This window comes from Neolamprologus multifasciatus, chromosome 7, assembly GCF_963576455.1.
Source record: "Neolamprologus multifasciatus chromosome 7, fNeoMul1.2, whole genome shotgun sequence".
Lineage (NCBI taxonomy): Eukaryota > Metazoa > Chordata > Actinopteri > Cichliformes > Cichlidae > Neolamprologus > Neolamprologus multifasciatus.
The window spans coordinates 32,724,607-32,750,942 of NC_140445.1; the positions used below are offsets into that span (position 1 = coordinate 32,724,607).

The 26,336-nt window shown below is 39.0% G+C and overlaps 1 protein-coding gene across 1 annotated transcript in view; it reads right to left on the minus strand.

Moving 5' to 3' along the window:
- igsf9a (immunoglobulin superfamily, member 9a) overlaps positions 1-26,336 on the minus strand; it is a 62,427-nt gene that overhangs the window by 13,637 nt on the left and 22,454 nt on the right. The window contains exons 7-18 of the mRNA XM_085166854.1: positions 21,593-21,734; positions 15,982-16,127; positions 13,163-13,305; positions 8,947-9,087; positions 8,340-8,456; positions 6,449-6,599; positions 6,085-6,196; positions 4,356-4,546; positions 1,987-2,204; positions 1,544-1,628; positions 546-716; positions 120-156 (exon numbers count right to left, since the gene is read on the minus strand). Coding sequence (XP_085022980.1) covers positions 120-156; positions 546-716; positions 1,544-1,628; positions 1,987-2,204; positions 4,356-4,546; positions 6,085-6,196; positions 6,449-6,599; positions 8,340-8,456; positions 8,947-9,087; positions 13,163-13,305; positions 15,982-16,127; positions 21,593-21,734 — 1,654 coding nt within the window. The remainder of the gene's footprint in view (positions 1-119; positions 157-545; positions 717-1,543; positions 1,629-1,986; positions 2,205-4,355; positions 4,547-6,084; positions 6,197-6,448; positions 6,600-8,339; positions 8,457-8,946; positions 9,088-13,162; positions 13,306-15,981; positions 16,128-21,592; positions 21,735-26,336) is intronic.

Consider the following 26,336-nt stretch of genomic DNA (forward strand, 5'->3'; position numbering starts at 1 on the left):
GAAAACAAAGATATGCAATAGAAAATAACTGAAGTGCTGGCATTTTCAGCACACTTAAAGGAAGGCAGAGGGAAAGGTGAATGGGAGGTATTATAATGAAATGATAAAGGGGTACTTACATTGATGGGGAGCATTTATAGATGGCAGTTGGGGGCTCTGAAAGGAAGGGAGAGGGGCAAGATGGTATCTGACTCAGTAGGATACAACCACACTGACCAAGAAGTAAAAACATAATCAACCGTAATAAGAGCCCATTATAGGTCCCGAGGCACCCAGGCTTGTCCAAAAAGTTAATTACACTTACATTTATCAGCCACTAATGAGAAATTACCCTAATTAGCAAGTAATGTAAATGACATCAATAACTTTTACAAGTGAATGGACGAAGGGGGTGGACAAGAGGAGCGCCAAATCCATGCAGTGGGCCATGATTTATATAATGGATTGAAAGTGCTTTCAATATTTTATTGAATAAATGATTATATTCATGATGCAGTTCATCAAAGTGAGTGTCTGCTGAGTCTCTGGAGTGAGGAGCATTTTACCATCTCTCTTCTTTCTGCGGCGCTGGTTCCTCTTGCGGTTGATGATGCAGGCGGACCCCAGCAGCAAGACCAGGGCCAACAACATGAAGCCGACCCCACCCAGGACACCGGCCAGTAACGACTCTGGAACGAACTCCAGGAGCCGGGAAGTGGACGGGTAGATCTCCATACCTGTGACATGATTTCAGCAGTAGTACATGTTGCTAAACAAAGGCTGGTCTGATCATAGCTATTTCAAAAAGAAAAGGAACATACATTTTAAGTATATACACACATATATATATATATATATATATATATACATATATGTGTATATATATATGTAGATAGAGAGGGGGGGGGGGGAGAGGGAGAGAGAAGGATATAGATGGATAGAACTATAGGATTACATAAATATATACTTGATTAAAGGGGAAAGCACAAACTTGAGAACAATAGCAACAACAGAATAATACTAAAACAATGAATTTACATTCTACATGATTAAAAGGTTTTTAGGTAGATTTAATCTCCAGTAGACTGGAGATTAAATCCCTGATAATAATGTTCATCTAATCGGCAACTTAATTACTTTGCATAACTTAATCTGTCAGATGTAAAACTGAGATTATCAGCAGAGCTGTGTTAATCAACAGGATATTGTTTTGGTGCTGATGGTCCTACACCATTAGGGGTTGCAGATCTCTCTGTTTAATGTCTCTGTACTCTAGCTAATGTAACATTCCATATTCACATAATAATAAGAAAAGTGCAAATTCAATCACTAACTCTTTTGAGAAGTTATTAGTGGAGCCATTTCAATCATTCAGGCTTCTAATGGACAGCTTTCCCTGAGGCCCTGCTCTAATTTTAGTCTAACGCTGGGAACAGAGGGATGGGATAAGAAATATAGAAAGAGGGGGGAAAGAGTTAGGACAAGGAGACTGAGGAAGTAGAATGGGTTCAAACACAAGGTGGGGAACAAATGTGAAGTGAGCAAGGTTGCTCACCAAACCTACCTGCAGTGGAGACATTGACTGATGGACTGGGCTCGCTCAGCAAGTCCCCACGTCGAGATAGCAGTCGCAGCTCGTACACACAGTCCTGAGACCAGCATCCGCACACACACAAACACACACACACACAGTGGGGAGGACAGAGGATGAAACCACACTTTGTCAACACCGGATTGTGCTTGCAATGCTAATGACGTTCATTTGAATTCATGTAGGCCTATACAGGAGAGAAAGAGCAAGGATGAAACAGACTGGAGGAGAAAAAAAAAGGCAACGCATGCAGATTGAAATATGACAGAAAAGTGATGACTGTCATGAAGTGTGTATAATTGAGAGTCTGAAAAAGTAAAACCACGGAAGGAAAGCTTAGATAAAAATCTCAAAGGCATTCAACAGGCAGCATGGACTGATTAGTCTCGCAGGGAGCAGCGTGTCTGGCTTGTTACCTTGTGCAGACCCGGAACCACTATCTCGCTACTGTTGGCACTGATGTCCTCGTCCAAATTAAACCACTCCCCTTGCTCGGTGCGGGATTGGAGAACAAAGCCAGTGACGGGAGGGTGCTGAGCTTCAGAAAGGAACCATTGCAGAACAACACCTGCTGAACCCCGATTAGCTGACAGCGATGCAGGGGGCTTTAGTTTGTTTTTCCTTGGTGGAGGATCTGATGCAGAGAGAATGAGAAAGAGCTTCAGTTGATCAGATTGATATGTTCTGGCGGAAAAATTAAATTACACCAGAGGAAATTGCTACAGCCACTGATGCTCAATCTTCAGAATGTGAGGGGAATAAGAGAGAGGTTGACATTAGTCTTTTGCAGTGTACCAAACAAGAAATACATAGTCATCTTTATGCAGTTTGGTAAATTCAAGACTTTTTGATAAAAACATATCCATCCATCCAATTGTATCTATCTAATTCCTAACTGAAACCACTGATATAGCATGCTTACTCCTTATTTTCAGGATTATCATATTATTATAATTAACTGCTGCCATGAATGTTTAACAAAGACAAACTAACATGATCAGGTTGTTTGTTTCCCCTGAGTCTAGCCTTTATTTTATTTTTTTGGCTCCCAACATAAATATCTTAAAAAATAAAAATCTAAATGTTATTTTTTTTACTTCCTATCCAGTGGATTTCACCTTCAAATTAATGTCCATGATCTCTCAGATGTCTCACAGATATATTTTCTCTGACTGGAATGAAAAAAATGTTTGTAGCAAGGAAAAAAAAATCTGCATTTAACAACATTTCCACAGACTGTAACATCCACAGCTCCAGCCTTCATGAGTCTAAGGCAGAGGACTAAACGGATTTTAATGTACTATCCATTCATCTATGAAAAAAACAGTAGTGCCACTGGGTGTATAAACATTGCATTTTAATGTTGGTTTTTGCCCTAAGCTAAATTTTGATAATTTTTTGATGACACCAGAGAGTTGTAAATCACACAAAATACCTTTGAACATATGGGCCCAATGCTGGAAAATAAAAGTTAAACATGACAAAGAGTTACCGGCATGCTGACAGCTCTCTCTATTTAGACACAGCAGTGCTTTGTGATGAATACTAACATGCTCTGACAGTGCTTACATGTTAAGCTTTATATATGTTTTTATCTCTGTTTAGTGTCTTAGCATTATTTAGCGCAAGCTAATGGGGATATTGCTAGTTTAAAGTAAAAACACTTTATATTAGACAAAGATCACTTGAGTGAATACAAAATGTAATTTAAAAAAAAAGCTATCCAAACCTATGTGAAAAAGTAACCTAATGATCTGAAACACACCAGCAAGTCCACCTCTGAACAGACAAAACAAAGGTGAGCTAGTCAAAGTTTGGAATTAAATTCAAATGAGATGCTTTGGCATGACCTAAATCGGGCCTTTAATGCTTGAAAACCCTCTAGCGTGCCTGAATTAAAACAATTCTACAAAGAAGAGTGGGCCAAAATTGCTCCCCAGCGATAAGAAGGTTATTAGATTTAGGGCCAACTTTTTTTTCCACACACAGGCACAGGTAGGTTTGCTTTTTACCCCCTTAATAAATGATATCATTTAAAAACTGCATATATTATTCATTTAGTTGACCTTGTCTAACATTAAATTTTTTGGATTTGAAACGTGTAGCAAATATAAAAAAGAAAAATAAGAAATCGTGAAGAGAGGAAATCCTGTTTCACTGCACTGTGTTTTGTTTCCAGTTTGTGTCACTACAGGAATGCTTAAATGGGATCAAAGAATGCTATAAGAGCTGCAATGAGTGTGCAAACCTTTTGTTTTATGTGTTCATTTGGCATTTTAAGTCTGTATTTAAAAGTAGCAATAGTGAGATAAGAAAAAACACATGTATGCGAACCAGTTAATCAATTTTTGGACCAAGCCTGAAATGTGAAAGATGTGAAAGATGAGATAAACCCATTAGGTTTCATCTTCTAGGCACTGAAAATCATGACTGAAAATGATGTTTAGGTTTGTGCTGGGGAATAGACCAACTGATGGAATAGCTTACAGACTTCTTCAGTCACAAAGTTAGTTGTACTGCAAGAACATTATTATTGTCACTGAGAGCTGACTCGCATATTTATCACACAACAGCTAAAGTTTGCTTTTGGCCTTTGGGCAGAATTAACCTTAATTAGCTGCAGCTGAGAGTGAGGAGGAATACAAACATCTGATAATAGATTTGTTAGCTTTGGAGCTTTGGAGTGAATCAGACAGCAAATCTCCATTTTGTGCCAAAATAAGATCATCCTTTGAAATTGCAGCTCCGTAGACAGATTTAGATAAAACCAGGGGATGATACTGACCCAAAGTCCGTGCAGTGGCGATGTCACTGAAGGGGCCAGTTCCCATTTTATTCTGAGACAGGATACTGAACTGGTAGTCGGTGGAAGGAGACAGGCCTGTCACCTGCAGCCTAGTGCCAGAGGAGGGGGGCACAGGCACAGAGAACCAGTCCTGCTTCCCATCATCATCACTTGCTGAAATCTTTTTCACCCTGCAGAGGAGGCGAGACAAAGAGAAAAGGAGTGAGAACAAAAGAGGAGCAGGGAATTCTGGGAGTGTGATTTTATGAAACATGACAGAAAAGTAGGTTTCATTAAACATTCATATTCGTCATCAGCTCCAGAATGTGTGGCAGAGACGGCACTGATGTATCTTGTGAAATTGCACAGAGAGCTTGCAACTCCAATTATAGTGATTTTCATGTTTCTACCAGAACTGAGGTTCTACACGTCTTTTCTCTACAGAGAAAATTACCTGACCCTAAGGCTAAAAAATACCCTATTCACCTATTCAAAAACAGCAGAAGAAATATTAATACCAGTTTCAGAAAAGCAGGGTTTTTTTTTAAATGATGACTTGGACTCCATCAGTGCTACTGGTAACATTAACATGGTTATGCTGACTTTCTCTTTTGATATTCAAGTGTACAAAGAATTCAGCGCAGAGACCTTATTTTACTGTGTTCTGCAATAAGCAAATCACTTTTATTAGGCAAATTACAAGAGCAGAGACTTGTTTCATTTTCAAGAGGAATAAAAAGCTGCCCAAAGAGCTATAACACATATGCATGATTTTTAACATTTCTTCTGCTAGACGCGACAAAGTGCAACAAGAACATGTTTTTTTTTTTCAAAATCATTTGTGGACATAACTGAAACATATGGTGATTAAAGTTACCATACGTTTCAATAGGTATGACTTTCACATTATACCCAAATATCATTATATGCTGAACTTCTTAAAGTAAGACGATCATCCTCTTGCTTTTCTCACTGTAGTGTTTTCATTTAACCTGTGGTCACGGCAACACATGCTGTGACCACAGGCTGTCAAAGGAAGCTGCAGCCAAGACTCGGGAGGTTGTTTGATCATGGCTGATCTATTTTAGTATTTTTGAAGTCGTTTAGATTTCTTTATGTGCTCCTTACTGTAGCACTGACCCAGTTCCCTCTCAAGGATTAAGACAGCTCATCTCATGTTTATCTGATGTAGCACTCTCAGGTTACAGTGTGGTCTTTGAAGAACTTTTGTGTATCTCTGTACTAGTATTCTCTGACATAAAAAATACATGGTGATCTAAATATAGTTTATTATTTATTTCTTGAAATTAATTAGAAAATATACACTTCGCGTTCATGCTAAACTTTTTTTTAACAGTGCACACATAATTCTGGTTGTTTTTGACCAAGTTCCACCAATTTAAGATTCCTTTTATTCTCTCCATCACACCACAAGCATATCTAAAACAAAATCCATTCATCTATGATTCATCAGAACAAAAGTGCTGATTCACAGGAAAAGAAAGTAGGCAGATTATCCTCTCTTTTGTCAGTAACCTTGTATTGTAGCTAGCATGGCCACTGCATTATAAAGTTATGCTCTGTAGCAGCGTTTTTTTTTATTGAAGCTGCCAACAAGTGATAACAGATAAATGAACTCCTCATTCGGGAGATCAATAGAGTGATACCACTGCTGTCGATGGCTGCCATGGTTACTGCCCGAAAAGAAAGTGGGTGGCTTTACACCCACCAAACTGAAAATGTCTGTGCTGATCCTCCATCAAAGCCTGCCTCCCAGGATATGTTGGCCTGCTTCACCCCTGGAGACACGGACAGCGAGGTAGCCGCATGGGGACTGGTTCCTGTAATGGAGGGAATGGAGAGGTGTTGATGGAAATCGGCCAGCACTTCAACTACCTGGAGTTTAGAGGCCATCTCTCTCTGTACTACATTTATCCATCGGAGGCGGAGTGGAGGCACAGGCATCTGGCCTGTGCTGGGTGTAATAAAGGTTTGCACAGGTACACAGAAAATAATTTGGGAAAGTAAAAACTAAAAATGTGCACAGCTCATGTAATCACTGTGTGGTTATGGTATTGTTAGACAGGACTCACCCAGAACAAATACGTGTGTACTGGTCTTTACTGAGGCTACACGATTAGAAGCGCTGCACTCCCACACCCCCTGGTGGTCCTTGGTCAGAGGCTGCAGCAGCAAAGAACCATCCGGTTCTACGGAGTAGGAAACGCTACGAGCCAGGCCGACCTATCAAAAACACCAAAACCATTCACACGTGGAAGAAAACTCTCTGCGTTGGTATAATCAGATGTACCTATAGCATGAATGAAACATCTTATAACTTTCACAAATAGCTGGGACATATTAGGACAAACAAATTACAAGTCAAACACAAGTCAAGAGTTAATTTAACTTGTGCATTTCATGGCAATTTAATATGCATTGCTGACCAGACATATTGGGACATATATTTGTTGATAAGCTTATTTATTGATTGACTGATTGATTTTGTTTGGGCTCCATTGAAAAATTTAATGTAGTCCTCTAGGTTTGAAAAGCTAATGCAGAACTGCCTTAAACCTGCAATTCTTCTAATAGCCACTGGGGGCCCTGTTTGTGAAAAGAGGTCTGATTGTATACCAATGACTGTAGAAACATCACATGATTCATTTATGATACTGTTGTTGTGTCCATTGAAGAGGTATTGTGGAGAGCCTTCAAACCCTGCAAACATGTTGCACCCCAACTCAACATGGACAATGCTGTACATGCTGATTGTTTGATAAGTGGGCTAGAATAGGAAACAGAGACCAGGAATGGAACAAAGGTCCAATTCACAGTGTCTGGTTTTCAAAAATTATGGCAGTAGCCAAAATGGTTAAGTGAAAACTTCAAATATCTGCTGGGTCAGTGTACTAAGGTTATACCCACATTATATACAGTCTACTGTCTATACTCCAAGTGACTGGATTTGAAATGTAATGACAAAGGAGGTTAAACAGCAGATTTCTGCTAAATTTGAGTCGTAAAGTTTACAGCATGCATAGCAATTTTGTTATACAACCATCTGAATTTTGCCCTTATTTCTATGAGTGTGGATATAAAGTCCTTTTTTTAAATTGAAAAGTAGGCAATTTCATAATAAAAAGTGGTGATAAAGTTGCTCTTTCAACTGCTGACTGGTCTCAATCTCTGGCAAGGAAAGACACTGATGCGCTGATTTTGCTTCTGGCTGCACTCATCATTTGGTCTAGTTACTTCTTAGACTAGTCAAATGGCAGCAAGAGCATCTCTTATTTCTGTAATGCGACTTATTTTCAAGTGAACTGGAAAATCTGCGTAGAATATTATTACACAGGAGATGAGCTCAAATCCTTTAGATAACTAAGAAGACGGCATGTTAAGTGCCTACAGCACAACACATCATAGAGCTGTACAGGACTGTTTGCATCCATCCACACCTCCTTTATCCATGTTCTTAGATGAGGAGGAGGAGGATCAACTAGAAATGAATAAATTAGACCTCTGTCCTTTGGAAGCCTAAACAAAATTTTTGCCAACTGCAATCAAAACACACGCCTCCTACATGATACAGCTCCACCAGCTACTACTACCCACAAGCTAAGGTCAAGTGCAGATTTATACGGTTAGGCAGTCACCCCTCAACGTGTTTTACTGGATACATTTATGTATACATCCCTAAGTGCAAGATGAGTCATCATGAGTCAAATGGATGCAGGGTGGAAGAGTGAAAAATATTGTCTTTACTCATTTAGAAAAGTACATCAGGAAAACAATAACTGGAAATGTATCTGTTTATATACACCCAGACTGCATCATATGTACTCTATGTCCTGTGCAAGCACTGACTCATGTGTCTGATTCTGATTTCCGAGTAAACAATATAAATTGAAGATCCGTGTAAGCATTTGCACTGACATGAATAAAACAGGACGCTTTTTAAATAAACCACAGTGGGTAATTTACCTTGCTCCAGGTCACTTTAATTGTTGGGTCCACATTTCCTTGACAGGGGATAAGCAGGGTTCTACCAGCCTCCACTTTATACTGTTTCTCCGGAGTGATGCTGAATGAAGGGGGGTCCTGCGAATTGCCAAAACAATATAGCTGAATTAAGGAGTCCGCAGCAATCCCAACAATGGATTTTAAGACTGGATTACTGCCGCTTTGGACAAGATTATCTTAATAACAAAAGGATTAGCCACACAATTAACTCCCCAATAGTGCCACCATTGTAGTTACTCTGAGTTGACTTCTATTAATGTCAGAGGGCTCACGTCAGAGTAAAAAGGTCAATAAAATGTCGTTTCTCTTAAAGTTTTTAATTCGCTGTGACAGATGCAGTTGTGGCTAATTAAAATGATCTCACATTACTGCAATTGACAGCTCAGTCATAAGAACAGGACAGATTCGGAGGCAAATTCGATGAGCTTTTAGGTCACATCTAAACCACAAAGGCGGTATTTGTGGTGCGTGAAATGTAATCTGTCTTGTGTACATCATTACAGTGGCTTCATGTGATACACAGCATCCCTGTGGTGAGAGACCCAGGTGGCCTGGACTGCAAACTAACCTGTAGAATTACACTAGTTGGTCCAGATGTGCCCATAGTTCCATAGTTGTTGTACGGAGTACACCTGTACATGCCCGCTGCATCATCGTTGACAGTCGCCATGAACAAAGAACCATCTAGTGCTAAGGTCCATCCTGGATACTGAGAGAAATGCACAATTTGTATACACCTCTCACAGTAAGCGATTAAAAAGTACTAGCACACACAATTTTGAATAATACACCAAGTAAATGTAAAAAACACATTTTAAACAGGAAGTAGGCAGAATACTCAAAGAGCTAAATGGCAGGAAATCTGTAACCAAGCAAGCAAAATATGCGCTTTTCAGATATGTATGAATGATTCACTGTAAAGTAAGTACAGTTTTTGATATTTGTAGTCCCTGATACACAGATTCCATCCAAATGGCACAGTTTTTGCAAGAAGAGATTTACAATAAATGTGAAAAGATGTGATTTTTGTCTGATTAGAAAAGATTATTTATTTTTTTATTTTTCTCTGTCAGGTCAGTCAAAACACACATAACAGAAATGGCCTGCAAAGCTTTCAAGCATTTGCTTTTAAAACCGTAAATTTTCAGTCATTTTTTGTTCCATCAAGTCACAGTTGGAAGGCTTGTGTTTAGCTTTGACTGTGCAAAAGGTTGCCACTCAGTCTAATGAAGTCAAAATTGCTATCATGCCCCCCCCCCCCCCCCTCCCAGAATTAGGCAGTAAGAAAGTATTACTGTGGGTATGAGAGCTTGTGACGTCCATGGTAGAATTGGAATAATTGGCAGAATAACAGCCTGACTCTAGCGCCTGTGTCCCACACTGCAGGAATCTATTGCATTTCCTGTGGTGCATCTCATCTGCTGACATGTCCACAGCTCAGACATAAAGCACTGAGGAGGGGGTCAGCTCACTGTGTGAAGATGAGGGGACAAAGGAAGTGGGTGGCTCTTTTGCACACAAAACCAAGGGAATGATTTAATTTTAATAGCTGCTTCCCAAGGTCTTACATTGTAAAAGAAATAAATAGATATATATATTTTACACCCAGCTCGCCCCTGTGGGCGGTTTATCCTTCAAGCTCGGGTCCTCTACCAGAGGCCTGGGAACTTGAGGGTCCTGCGCAGTATCTTAGCTGTTCCCAGGACTGCGCTCTTCTAGACAAAGATCTCCGATGTTGTTCCCGGGATCTGCTGGAGCCACTCGCCTAGCTTGGGAGTCACCGCACCTAGTGCTCCGATTATCACGGGGACCACCGTTACCTTCACCCTCCACATTCTCTCGAGCTCTTCTCTGAGCCCTTGGTATTTCTCCAGCTTCTCGTGTTCCTTCTTCCTGATGTTTCTGTCATTCGGAACGGCTACATCGATCACTACGGCCGTCTTCTTCTGTTTGTCTACCACCACTATGTCCGGTTGGTTAGCCAACACCATTTTGTCCGTCTGTATCTGGAAGTCCCACAGGATCTTAGCTCGATCATTCTCCACCACCCTTGGGGGCGTCTCCCATTTTGACCTCGAAACTTCCAGGTTATACTCGGCACAGATGTTCCTGTACACTATGCCGGCCACTTGGTTATGGCGTTCCATGTATGCCTTGCCTGCTAGCATCTTGCACCCTGCTGTTATGTGCTGGATTGTCTCAGAGGCATCTTTACACAGCCTGCACCTGGGGTCTTGCCTGGTGTGATAGACCCCAGCCTCTATGGATCTTGTACTCAGAGCTTGTTCTTGTGCTGCCATGATTAGTGCCTCTGTGCTGTCTTTCAGTCCAGCTTTGTCCAGCCACTGGTAGGATTTCTGGATATCAGCCACCTCCTCTATCTGCCGGTGGTACATACCGTGCAGGGGCCTGTCCTTCCATGATGGATCCTCGTCTCCCTCCTCTTTCTTGGGTTTCTGCTGCCTGAGGTATTCACTGAGCACTCGGTCAGTTGGGGCCATCTTCCCAATGTATTCTTGGATGTTCGTTGTCTCATCTTGGACTGTGGTGCTGACACTCACCAGTCCCCGGCCCCCTTCCTTCCACTTAGCGTACAGCCTCAGGGTGCTGGACTTGGGGTGAAACCCTCCATGCATGGTAAGGAGCTTTCTTGTCTTTATGTCAGTGGCTTCTATCTCCTCCTTTGGCCAACTTATTATACCAGCTTGGTACCTGATCACAAGCAGGGCGTAGGTGTTGATAGCCCGGATCTTGTTCTTACCGTTCAGCTGACTCCTCAGGACTTGCCTGACCCTCTGCAGGTACTTGGTGGTTGCAGCTTTCCTAGCGGCCTCTTCATGGTTCCCATTTGCCTGCGGGATCCCCAGGTACTTGTAACTGTCCTCTATGGCAGGTTACTGGACCCTGTTCAGGGAGGTTGCTATGGTCTGCCCTCAGATCCACTAGCCACTGAGCATTGTCGTTATGGGTTGCGTCCTTCTCCCATATGCTCTTCCAGTATTGCTCTGTCTCCAGCCTTGGTGGTGCTGTTCTCTTATTGTTCCCTTGCCACTGAGAGTACACCTTTGCTGGTTCTGTGGAGAACAGCTGGTTTATTATCCTGCCTTCTATCTCTCTGGTGTACCTCCTCAAGTGGCTGGCCAAGGCTGTGAGTCTTTGCTTGGCAGTTTCCAAGGCCTCATGTATGGACAGCTTGCTGTATTTTTTATGCACCTTCTTTATCGCACCTTTCTGCAACTCCGTTAGTTGGCTAACCTCCTTCCGTGCTACTTTGATCTTGCCCTCTAGCCTCCTTCTCCATGGAGGGTACTGCTCCTTGTGGCTGTTCAACTTATAGCCAAGCATCTCACTGATCACTGCTGCTGTATTGTAGATCAGCTTGTTAGTCTCGGTAAGCGTGGCAGTAGGTATCATCCGTAGTGCTGCATTAACATCATCACCTGTAGCTCAGGTGTCAGAGCAGGTCAGTCACTAACCAGAAGGTCAGTGGTTCGATCCCAGGCTGCCTCCTGGCTGCATGCCAAATATCCTTGGGCAAGATACTAACCCCGTGTTTGCCTACTGGTGGTGGTCAGAGGGCCCGGTGGCGCCAGTGTCCGGCAGCCTCTGTCAGTGCGCCCCAGGGCAGCTGTGGCTACAATGTAGCTTGCCGTCACCAGTGTGTGAATGTGTGTGTGAATGGGTGAATAACTGAATGTAGTGTAAAGCGCTTTGGGGGTCCTTAGGGACTGAGTAAAGCGCTATACAAATGCAGGCCATTTACCATTACCATTTACTTCACGTAATCTTGGTAACCGGCTACGGGTTCAGGTTTCAAGCTTGGCCATGATCCTATCTTTCAGGTCAGTTCTTCTCGCACTCAACGATCCTTCTCCTATCGCACTTGGGGCTTTGTACCCAATCTCGGGTGGGGGTGATGATATCTCCCCCACCCTACCCCCACCCTACCCCCCCTGACCTGGCGTCCTGGCTCCCCCTTGCCGTAGCATTTATGTTGTACCTCTCTAGCTGTGAGAGCAGTCCCTTCTTTCGAATGTTGGAACACTGAGCTACTAGTTGTTTCGCCGTCATTGTGGATGTCCCTCATCCTATTCATGTAACCCCTTCCGCCAGGGTTACTTGCATAGTAGCATTCCAACAACGCCCTATATATATATATATATATATATATATATATATATATGTATGTGTGTGTGTGTGTGTGTGTGTGTGTGTGTGTGCAACTATGATTTTTTTTAAAGAAAGGACAAAGGTTTAGAAAAAAAAATGCTTCTCCCCTCCCCCATCTATAATGGTTCCTACACCCATTTATCCAATGAGATGAAATGAGCAGTAGATTGAAGTGAAAGCAGAAAAAATATATAAAAAGATGGAAGTACACGGGGCAGTAAGGAATGCCTTAAGGATGGCTTTCAAAGCTTTTAAGACTGAAAAAATTCTGCCACTCTATTAAAATGTATGTGATTGCATGGCCTTAGACCTAAGAAACAGAACATATTTTGATGAGTCAGCACAGGAAATGTGATTTTATAATGTTTAAATAACTACATAGTACATAAATATAGTAAATGCTCACAGCTATTGATTCATAAAGCTCACAGCAGTGTTGGACAAATTGGGCATTCTGTACTAATAGAAAACAGCCAGTGATTCCTTGTGAGTATCACAAATCAGTAGTCTAGTGTTGGGTGCACAGAACAGGGGATATCATTTTTTTAAGGACACAGCAAAGGCTGATTACTAAGGAAAATGTGCGGTTATGTGGAAATTATTATTCTTATTACCAAAGACAGGTCGACTGGTTCTCCGTCCTTCATCCAATCCACACGGAGCAGCGGGGGCTGAGCTATCACTGGGCAGGAAACCACACCATCCATACCTGTGGGGAGGTATGTTTCCTGGGGCATTTTTAGTGCCTGGGCAGGGTCTGAGAACAGTTATATAGATAAAACATTATATATTTTAGTAATAGTTAAGCATTAAAATACTTTACTGTGTCAACACTGAGGAAAACTGCACATACCACTGCAGAGGAACTGTGCCATGATCCATAACTTATTTTGAAAAACATTTGTTTTGTTGTATTGCATTTTCTGCAAGTCTGTGTATTCAGTATAAGAAGTTGCAGACTGTTATTTGCAGTTGACTGAGTGCCTGACAAAATAATATATTTCACAGGCAAGAGCAAAATGTTAATAGGGAACTGTTTACAAAACCTTAAAGAAGCCTCACCAATAAAAAATACAATAAGCGGAAAAAACAAGACAAAAATTGGGGTTTCAAGGGAATGTATGGTCTAGTTTTCTACATCAGTTCTAGGAACTGTGCATTTTTTCATTACAGTTTAGTTCAGAACCAATTCTACTGCTGACAGCAGTGCAATAAAACACCATATTTAATGTCTCTGAAATCTTATTTTCATCTTTTTGATTTAATTTATATAGATTTCCTTAATAAACACTAGTTATCAGTCTCATCCAGGACCTTTGTTATTTCCTCTGTACCTCTGCTGAAAGAAGGTACGGATATCCTTTGCCTCTTGGCATTAAAGTTATCAGTTGCTTTCACTTTCCTACTGTCTTTTATATTTTTTTTCTGAGATCACTGTTTCAATATATAAAAAATATGACTGGGGCTTTCTTAGTGGTAATTAAACTAATCAGGACATGTTTTTTTATGACTTAGTGCTTAAAATGAAGCTTAAAATATTGTTTGTGACTGTCCATCACAGTGTTTGTCTACCTTACGATGCTACAATGTTTCTAAAGTGAAGACTGCTACTCAACATGAAGGGAATACATGGGACATATGAAAGAAAGCTCAGACTAATTGACCCTTTGTCATCAGCAACCCCCAGTAAGCAAAACATGTCAGATATGTAGTAAATCCTAATTGGCATTGGCAGATAAATGCATCATACAGTATATGTACTCACACTAATCATGTTATGGTTTCCTAAATATTCTATTTACCAGTTTAGTTATAATTTTGTTTTTATCTTTGTCAGGACCATGGACTAAACATCTCTTGCCCCTGGGCAAGTAAAACCTAATTTTGATACATATTTGTATTTTAAAGCCTATCAAAGATACTAGATAAAAATAGAAATATGTTTTCAAAAATACATACATCATCTCCACTCCAGAAATATAATAGAAGTATACACACACTGTAAAACCTCTATATGTACATGTACCCATCATTCAATAAGGAGACCACCCTTTCAATATATAAACAATATAAAATATATAACACGGCTGGTTTCTTAGAATCCACTTTCTTTTTTGCCTCTAAAGAAAAAAGAATAATCTAGACATTTTCAAGCCATAGGGGAGCTTCGTCCTTGCCTTAATGGACTTAGATGAAAAGGAGGATTGTGCAAAGGCTGAGTTTCTTTACTCTGTATTCACACAACACAGTTGATCCTAAAGCTTTGGTTATCTGTGCTGAGGAAAGTTGTTCAGAAGTTATCAGTGCTGAAAGTGCAGCATAGTGAACTAAAACAAGATGAACAAGTCAAAGTTTATTTGTAGTGTGATGCAAATGGACTCTGGTTCTTTCTGGATGACCAAGCTACTCAACACCTGACTTACATACAGGTGTGTCAGCTTCCCCTACTATGTGTGTTAACCTCCTGCCATCTGTGATGCCAACACTTGATCGATTTCTGTCAGCACCATCCACTGAAACACTATCTAATGTGTCATGCTCAGACCCCATAGAAGTACATCTTTGATAATATTTTTTGCATCTTTGTGTGTTTTAATGGTTTGAGGGTTACTGAGAATGACTAGATTATTCTAGGTGACCAAGGTTTTAAAATCCAGAAATGTTACATAGGCAGTCCATCTATGTGGACTCTTACCTTGCTATTGAAGTTGTTTCTAAAATTAATTAATGCCAAATTACTGCCAGATTTCACAAGTTTTCATGCAAATTCAGGCCCTCAAACAGGCAATTATTTTGTCGAAATAATATTAAACTGAGCAGATACAATGGGGCCTTTACACTGAGTGCTCAGGCCTTAATGACAATAATATTCATAATAATAGAGACAATAATGAAAAGAAATGAAATTTGAAGGAAATTACAAATAGTCTTTTAAGGACTCATAGTGGCTCAGTGATTGGATGAAAACTGGACAACTTTTATGCTGTACTGCAGAGGTTACTAAGCAAACATTGAAGCGCTTTCTCTAACAGACAGATTCAGCTCCACTGCCACAAGGACAGACACGGAAAATTGTTTCATACTTGATACAATATCTCTATAATGCAACACATCTGTTTAGCAGACAGTCGTCTGTACCCTGATGTTTAACAGTTAATTTCAGCTGACTTAAAACAGACACTTGTGAGCCAATTAATGCTTTACTATTAATTGCTTTACTACTTTTGTAGCCATTTGAAATGTTGTTTCTGCTGGAGTTACTGAAATATTTTACTTGCTATATAGTACATTACAGTGTATGTTTAACTTATTTAAGATGTTGTGTGTAGTAGCTAAAAAGAATTGACCAATCTGGGATAAATGAAGTACACAGTAAATATTTCTTCTTATGACATCTTATTATATATTAGCCACAGACCACACACAAACGTACGCATCACTGTAAGGATGGCAGAGGCAGTTGGCGGCATGAGCAGGCCATTGGTTGGCACACAGGTGTAGTTGCCAGAGTCCTCTGGGATCAGCCTGGAGATAAGTAGAGTCCCATCTACCATGATCTTCACTCGTGACTTTAGAGACCTTGAGAAAAACATCAGTATGAGAGCAAACCAGCTACTTTAGAATAAGAGGGAAATATTCTCTAGCACATTTTCAGAACATCAAAAGTGTAGGAGGGTTTTTTTTGTTATTATTAATATTGTTATTCACTGTTCTGTGCAGATGGAGGTTAAGGACATTTCATTTTATTTCAGTTAGAGTGAGAGGCAGTGTGCCCACTCATTTTATACATCCTTATATTTAAAGAGAAAGAAAAAAAGACAAACAAACAAATCCATCTAACAGGCTCTGTGACTTTGGTGTTATGTTTAAGGGACCACCTTCAGCCACATTCACATTCATGTACTATAAGAAACTTGGATATTTCTTACCACTACTGTTTTCCTCTTGCATTTAAGAAAAATAGCAAGTGCCACTGAATATTTTAGTTGTTTCAGTTTCATGTTAACAGAGAATCAATCGAAAAATGTGATATGGGTCACTGTCAGTGACCACAAAGATTTATCGCCAATGCTGAAGGCCTACAGAGCTTTTCAGGCTCTTTTAACTGAATTATGAGGCTTTACGGCACATTTACTGTATCAGTCAGTCACAGCAGTGGCCAGCTTCTTTAGCAAACAAATCTCTATCAAACCCTCGGTATGTTACCTGCCTCAGGAACAAACGGCAGACACACAGAGGACAATCTGCAGAATAAAACTGGAGATGGTAAGAAGTTGTTTTTTACCATCTTACAGGACAAAATAAAACAAGAGGTCAAAGGGTGATTTTCTTTATCATCAATTTTATTCAGCAGCACTAGTGGCATGAGTGTGTTGTGATGTCATGTCAAAACTAAAATATGTCATCAACTATGGAATGAATTGCTATGAAAAATAGACATATAGAGAATGTAGCCACATATTTACATTTCCTTATATTCGTTTTTTCCCCAGGTTAAAAGTGTCAGCTTTAGTTTATCCAGTACATTATAATTAAATACCTGTAATCACCTAATAAAATTACCATTTGCTTCAGCTCTACTTTTTTAAGCAGTAATTAGCAACTAATTGCAAGCTAACATGCTGAACGAATAAGGCAAGGATAATACCTGCAACAGCATGTTGCCATTATTGGTGTAGACAGAAAGCCATGCATGTGTTAGGGTATAACACAAAAGTGCTACTGTGCCAAGGCTTCAGCACTAAACTACCTTCTCACTTTTTGTATCATATTTCGCTAGCATGGGTATAATTTTTCAGGGAGTTACTGATTCCCCTTGTGGTAAAAATAAATAAATCAATCAATAAAGTGGAAAAAACAAAAAAACAAAAAGGTTTTCCTAAGGTGTTTTACTTATGAAAAATGATAGATGTACAGGGCTCATTCAAAAAAATAAATTGTTTGCTTGTTGTTTGTTTGTTTTTTCATACATGGAATAATTAACATTTTAATTAGCAGTTTCTATTCTAATAACTCAGCAAAAACATTTAATATTCACGTTACTCTTGCTCTCTTAAGCTAATACTGCCCTGTTTGGCATCAATAACTTGTAGGTATTTTTGCACAATTATCCACCAGGCTTTTGTAAAATTTTCTGCCACTGCCACATGTAGATTTCAGTCAACTGTATTATGATAGAGGGCTTTTTTTCACGTACAGCCCATTTAAATCCTCCTACAACTAGAACCTGACTAGGCCTTTCCATAACTCTTCATAACTTCTCTTGCAGCCATTCCTTGGCTGATTTGCTAATTTGATGGGAATCATTATACCATCAAAGGGTACCCCTCAGGTTCAGTTTTAAACTATTTACTTAATAAATTCATAATATCTTACACAGAAAAGATAATAACTGCACATAACTGGGACTCAGAGACTCAGAGACTCCCCAGTCCACAGCGACCCCAAATCATGACACTACACACAAATGTCCATATGTGACATGGTCATGTCACATATGTGACATGCTCATCACATCACATTTGTGATGGTCACAGCATTTGTGACTTGACAAATTGACATTTGAGTTATCAGTCTGGAACACAGCAACCCAAAAAGCCAGGCATAAGTCTTTAGTTTTGGCCTAATGTTACTTTTAGGCAGCCAAGTCTTTTCCTTGCACATCTCATCTGCAGGTCAGCACATGTACTTTGAGACGAACAGTAGCAAGAGTTTCCTGTTGGTCCTGGAATAAACTAGGAGGTTCTTGGAGACTTCTTTTTCCATCAAACACTTTACTCTTGGGCTAAATTTGCTGGGGCAGCCATTCTTGTACAAAATCTTTTTAAGTCCCTTGCCAGACTCATAGGCACCCAAAACTTTTTTTCTTATTCCCTTACAGAGCTCTTTAGATCTTGACATGAGAGGACACACTTCAATAGCAAAGAAAACACCAGACTCTTGATGTCATACTTTTTAAATAAGACAGGTTCCAGCTCTCACTTCTAAAGAGTGTCATTGGCACCCAATCTGGAACACCTGATCCGAAATGTATGGATCTGAAGGTGTTACAGCAGTACGACTTTACTTACTGTTTCCACGTGAATGATTTTACTTTTTGTAATTAATGCTGTGAACATGAAATAATTAGTTTGAGAATAGTGTCTTTCTTAAAGGTACAAAGGTCAAAATACATTGAAAATATGACAAATTCAAAGGGATGTGTTGATTTTTATTTATTTTTTTTGCCATGATTGCATCTTAAACCCAAACAACAGCATGAAATCTGAGTGTAAATGGAGAAATGAATATAGGAAATCTATTTTGGCACTGTCAAAGAGCACCTCACTATTTTTAACAAAGAAATGAAAAAAAAAAAAAGGCTTATTTCCCAGCATTAGTCATAGATAATCAGAATAATCCTCATACGCTCTGCTCAGCTGTTAACAGCAATATATATCAGGTCCAAAAAGCCTCTCTGAATCCCCCCCCCCCAATCGAAATCCGGTTGAGTATTAACCTGAGTATAATGAACAGTAATACCTGTGATAGAGAAATGCTCAAGGGGAGAAGTAATGCAAATTAAGCCCCCAACCTGCTCAACTGACCCTATCCCAGCCACTGTTTTTTAAGAGACTGTTCAATTGTCTGGTGCATGATATGCTGGCAATCATGAACCATTCCCTGCTCACTCCATCTTCTCTCTGGCACAAAACAGAGCTTTTATGAAACCTCTCATACAGAAAAGCTCATTCGGTGATTTACAGTTTTCAGGGCAATATCTTTTTTCTTCTTTTAAAGTGACACGACTGATGCTACTGCAACATCAGAATTTCTTCTCTTTTTTATTTTTTATCCTATTTCTGTATTTTTCTTTGTTTTTGGAGACTACAACATAATGTTATCTTTTATTGCCCTTTACGTAGTTTAGGGGTAAAAAAAATAAGTTAAAAACCATGAGATAAATGAAGTATTTTGGCCTATTTATTGTCTTATAACATTGTGGTGAAATTGCACATTTACAAACACAAAATAGATGCTGTCTCCAGTATTTACAAACTAATAACCTTCTGCATCTAACACCTGCCGAGATACATTTCTGATTCCACTGATTCATTATCTATCAGCTAACTTTTAATTTCATACCTTTTGACCAGCTGATACTAGAAAGAAAATTTGAGACAGAACTGAGGTCAGTGCAGTGCAATATATGTTTTTTCCCTACTTTTAATCACTGTGCTCATTAATATTTAATGCCCCGTATATTTGCTGAATGAGCCAAGCCCAGTGCATATGAGGCATTCATTCATAAGAAAATAAACACTGATTTAGAAAACTTCAATGTGATACAATGTTGTTTTTTATATCAGCTAATGGGTGTTACCCTGTTGTCTACACCTGGACAAACATAGACAAGCCACACTAGTTAAGAAGAACTGCAGGTAAAATATGAAAACAGAGGCTCATCTGTGACTTAAAATCCTTAGCACAAAATGTCAAGCCCCAAACAAGTAACCTCAGTGTGTGTGTGTGTTTCTTTTTTTCCTTATTTAAATTTCACATCTGAAGTAGCAAAAAAAAAAAATCCACCTTCTATCATCTCTGGAATATTTCTGGTGTACAGCTCACCCTCTCTCCTAGGCATATACCGAAGGAATAAAGCATTCTTTCATCACTAGCAGACTTGATTACAGCAAAGCGCTTTCAATTCTGTGCCAGCAAAGAAACCTTTTAGTTGTGAGTTCTTTAACGTGGCCCTTAGATCACCACTGGACTGTAAAAACAGTTTGTGCAGTCAATGTTACCTCAGAGTGAAAAGAAATCACTCAGTGCTCATTTTCGTTAATTCAGGTCTGTCTAGATGTTTTACTTGTATCTAGAAAACAACAAGTCAAGTCAGGTGCTTATATACTTATTCAAAAGTATGTGGGGACGTGTGATTGGTCCATGATGAATTCTGAAGCATGAAAACAACTGCAAATGCATAGCCTGAAAGACTATCTCCAGCTAGAAAAGGTGCCCTGAAGTAACATGACAAATAAAAGCAATTCATGGTGTTATTTTTAAAAGCATTTCTTATTTTGGCACTAAAAAGCTTGAGCACAGTGATGTGCATATTCTGGCAGACAAACCACAGATCACCTTAGACACTCCCACGGGACACTAAATACTCAGTTTTTATGAATAACAAAAAAAAAACATACAGGCTGTATTGGGTGTATTTTTCCTTGGTGCTGTTGCAGTTTTATAACAATTTTACATTTGCCTGGTAAATTTGTTGCTATTTTAGTGCATGCAAACATTAGCTATTAAACTCAAAGAAACCATACTATGTAGTGCATTTACCATGCATTATATGCAGCATCAATGAGGGTTTCATAATAAAGTGATCTTTACATGAATGTATCCATGTTTCCAGATCAACAGAACGTATGGATCCACGTTTACCTGACATTTTTGAACTTGAGTGACAGGGGGTTTGAGTGCCTTATAAATAATTGAATGAGAAAACATATAAAATTGATGACATCTGGCTCAAATTGCTGTAAATTTCATGAGTACATTTTGTGATCTCATGTATCCCTTTATTTAATGCAGAGTCTGAAGACTCGCCCTCATTCACCAAAATGTAATGAACTGACACAAGTAGATGTCAGACAGACTTTTAAGGAATGTTCTGGATTTGTTAAACCCACTGAATTGGGCTTTTGTGTGCTATAATGCCTAGCACTAAGACATACTGTAGGAGGAGGTGAGGTTATGCTTCTGGTAAATTTTCAATACAGTCACTATAAAGTAAATCACATCTCTTGTACAACCTGCCCAACATGTTGGGTTCTTTTTCCTTTTTAAAAAAAAAAAAATTAAAGATTTAATGTGACAAATCTCAGTAATTGTCCGCTTTTTGTGATTTTCCTTTTTTTATGATGCAAACGATAATGAAGGCAATCTTGAACAAAAAGCACAAAATTAGATTTACGTAACAACCACTAAGCTTTTACAACATTCCTGGAAAAAAAAGAAAAAAGAAAAAAGGATAATGATCAAAATGGTAGTTCACTCACTCTATGTGATAGACATTTTCTCCACCTTTTTCCCACACGTATGTCATGTTGGGGGGATCTGCCACTGCCTGGCACTGGAGATGTGCATCTTGGGACATGTTCAGAGAGGTGTTTTTGGGAGGTATGACAATGACAGGCGGACCTGGAGATGCAGGATACAAAAAGGCTGAGTGCAGGATATAATAATAAAGATTTCCTTTTTTTTTGTCTCTATAGTTATTAAATAAATAACCTAAAAATCTAAGAAACAGTGTCAGTTTGGCAGAGGACACAAAAAAATAATAAATTACATAAGTACAATTCCTTTGTATCTAGATGAATAAATTCACCTCATACAAATAACAGTTTTAACAGATTTCTCAATACTCACCCTCACAATATGTCCCGTATCTACACTAGGTGTTGTATTCTCCTTTTACTTTAATGACTATTTTGCCAAGAAGAAAACTGAATTTGAAGGACCTCTTAGGAAAGAGCTGCAATATAATCAAATAATGATAAAAGACTCTCAAATAGATTGTTGCATCTATTCCAGTATATTGCATTCTCTTTTCATTAAATTATACGTACTGTAACCTTCACTATCAAACACCTTTTTTATGATGCGACAAAAGACAGTATATTGCTCAAGTATTAAAAAATACTTAAGCGTGATATAAAAGATGCCTTATATGTTTCAGGACAACATAAATACATCAGTAGCTCAGTATTATCCTTTAACATTATGCTGGACTACAGTATTCTTCTTGTAGAGGAGTATAGTATGTTGTATTCCTTTTGTTTTGGCTGGTCTCAGAGGAAACCTGTTTTACCCTCCATGAGAAATCTACTAATTTCTTACATTCCCTTAAAAATCTTATTATTCATAGGAGAGAAAATAATGACATCATAGTGATACAAAATATCCATCTAATAAATACCAGAATGAATTATTCATGAAATGCATGGTAGCGAAAGACACAACCACAGATAAAGTGGGAAACAACTGGATATTTAATGGTTAAATAGGTTGTAGATTGGTGAAACATAATAACAACAAAAATAGATGCTAAAACCTAATAAAAGAAACAAAATACAACACAGCAAAAGTTGAATTGTAAGAAGTAGATGTTTACTGAGAAATGAAGATAATACCCCATTGGCTTTTCAAACATTTCTTTTAACCGTAACACTAAAATATACAAAACATTCTGCGATGTTGCAGCGGTCCCCATCATGTCTTTGCTTGGCCAGACACATCACATACACTGTATTTTTACATCTTTTACATTCTTTATGAGCAGCCCTTTGTCTCTCTCTAAGGTCTGCTGGGTCCTTGTTCAGAAACCAAAGTACGTACTTACTTAAATATTAATATTCTCAATATGTGCCATACAGGTGATAAGTTGGAGCATAGACTTCACCTGTAATTAGTAACTGATTTGTCAAGACACTATTTTGTAGAAATAGTAAACACAGCTCAGATTGTGCATATGCGAGGCCAGTGCTTAAACATTTTTAGTGAAGTAAAAAATTATGACATCAATATATCTGACAAAAATCCATACATGCAGAGTATATACGGTATATAGAGTACAAGGGTGCTCTATAGATGCACAGATGCCCTAAACTAAGAGTATAGGCAATTACTAGAATATTTTCTGTGATGGTTAATGTATCAGTATGCATAAGCACTTCATATTTTAGCATTAAAAAAATAATTTTAATTAATTACTGTTGTTATCTCTTAATTTTCAAATTTACTGTTTTAGAAAAGAAACAGAAAAAAATGTTAAGGACATTATTATTTTTTGATTAAGATGGCAAACTACAGATATTTACTTGCATTCCTGAATAGATAAATTAGTTTTAGTGGTTGAATGATGTACTTGTCAGAGAAGTCCAGTGTGCTGGCTCAAATGTGGGTTTAAGAACATGATTTAATTGGTTTGTTATTTGTATAGTAAATACACACACACACACACACACACACACACACATACATATATATATATATCATATCCAATTCATATATGACAAAATTAGCCAACATTTGACTACATCTGTAACTTCACTGATGAGTAAATGCTGTTTATTATATAAAGTATGGCTCCACATGTGGTAAAAGGAAAATGAGATTTGGTATACTTTAGAGCAGGTCTATGTTTTGATTGACGAGTATGAGCACAGAGTGCCCTTAAAAATGTCTTAAATGTTTAACTCAAAGCTTCAAGAGTGACTTTCCAAACTAATGGGAGACCTCACGGAGGCTGCATCCATCACTTATCTGTAGTCTATGACCTGACACCATATACACCAACAAATTAGTCAGTCTCTAGCTTCCTAAGGTTATAATGGTTGACTGAATATTTTAACACATGAGGGTTTCTACAATGACTCTTTTGAAGCCTTTAGTTGTGGTGACAAATGTGCTAATACAAACCAAGCCAAAAGTCAAAAAGAAAAACAGTGTGTACACCAAAGCAACTGAAAGGAATTTGTCAAACGCAGCTATTTTAGTGCCATTACAATGTCACATTTATCTCTTCCCTGAGCCACTCCAAACTTGTATTAACATGTGTGCTCTTTGTACAGAGCTAATAAAAAAGATCTAACACCGCATGTCTTATATACATATATAAACAAGATCATAATCATTACAGTGCTCATTACTGAACAAGTTTATAATCATAAATGCATGACATATATATGCAAGAGTGAGTGTTTAGAGGTTACTTAAGGCTTTTAGTTTGATTCCATCCAGATCAGCTATTAGTCAGTAATCCACCCATGTGGCAATGCTTCAGAGGAATGCAGCCAAAGCTCAGATAATGTGACTTAGAGTCGTACGTGCTCATGATTATTATTTAAAATGTGGCCACTGCATCTGTGAGATTCCAAAATTAAGTGAAGCCTCAAAAAGACTTTTTGCCAAAACAAAAATTATTTCCCCATACACCAAGCTACAGATGAATCCTGGTCCTCCAGAGGAAAATCAGCAGTAGGAGTTGGAGTAGGAGTACAGAAGAAGTCAGAAATATATTCCACAGTGTATTACGCAGTGGTGTGTTGGTGTAATCCAATGATATACAGTAACCTATTTGCATATTTTACATGCATTTCTCCCTAAACTGGACGGTAGATCTATGATTTGAAAACATCTTTGTAATTTTCACGTGTGTGAACACCTGCATGTATTACAAGCAATTAGAAACAATTATTAGCAAAAGAAAAGTTTATTTTTCAAAATAAGAACTAATTATGCATTTTATTCATAAAAGAAAAAGAAATTAAAATAAATATTTCTCTTTTCATAATATTTATATTCTTCATTCATGTACTAATGATTTCAGGAAAAAAAAAAATATATATATATACAGTGGGGCAAAAAAGTATTTAGTCAGCCACCGATTGTGCAAGTTCCCCCACTTAAAATGATGACAGAGGTCAGTAATTTGCACCAGAGGTACACTTCAACTGTGAGAGACAGAATGTGAAAAAAAAAAATCCATGAATTCACATGGTAGGATTTGTAAAGAATTTATTCGTAAATCAGGGTGGAAAATAAGTATTTGGTCACCTCAAACAAGGAAAATCCCTGGCTCTCACAGACCTGTAACGTCTTCTGTAAGAAGCTTTTCTGTCCCCCACTCGTTACCTGTATGAATGGCACCTGTTTGACCTCATCATCTGTATAAAAGACACCTGTCCACAGCCTCAACCAGTCAGACTCCAAACTCCGCCATGGCCAAGACCAAAGAGCTTTCGAAGGACACCAGGAAAAGAATTGTAGACCTGCACCAGACTGGGAAGAGTGAATCTACAATAGGCAAGCAGCTTGGTGTGAAAAAATCAACTGTGGGAGCAATCATCAGAAAATGGAAGACATACAAGACCACTGATAATCTCCCTCGATCTGGGGCTCCACGCAAGATCTCATCCCGTGGGGTCAAAATGATCATGAGAACGGTGAGCAAAGATCCCAGAACCACACGGGGGGACCTGGTGAATGACCTGCAGAGAGCTGGGACCAAAGTAACAAAGGTCACCATCAGTAACACACTACAACGGCAGGGAATCAAATCCCGCAGTGCCAGACGTGTTCCGCTGCTGAAGCCAGTGCATGTCCAGGCCCGTCTGAAGTTTGCCAGAGAGCACATGGATGATACAGCAGAGGATTGGGAGAATGTCATGTGGTCAGATGAAACCAAAGTAGAACTTTTTGGTATAAACTCAACTCGTCGTGTTTGGAGGAAGAAGAATACTGAGTTGCATCCCAAGAACACCATACCTACTGTGAAGCATGGGGGTGGAAACATCATGCTATGGGGCTGTTTTTCTGCCAAGGGGACAGGACGACTGATCCGTGTTAAGGACAGAATGAATGGGGCCAAGTATCGTGAGATTTTGAGCCAAAACCTCCTTCCATCAGTGAGAACTTTGAAGATGAAACGAGGCTGGGTCTTCCAACATGACAATGATCCAAAACACACCGCCCGGGCAACAAAGGAGTGGCTCCGTAAGAAGCATTTGAAAGTCCTGGAGTGGCCTAGCCAGTCTCCAGACCTCAACCCCATAGAAAATCTGTGGCGGGAGTTGAAAGTCCGTGTTGCTCGGCGACAGCCCCAAAACATCACTGCTCTTGAGAAGATCTGCATGGAGGAATGGGCCAAAATACCAGCTACTGTGTGTGCAAACCTGGTAAAGACCTATAGTAAACGTTTGACCTCTGTTATTGCCAACAAAGGTTATGTTACAAAGTATT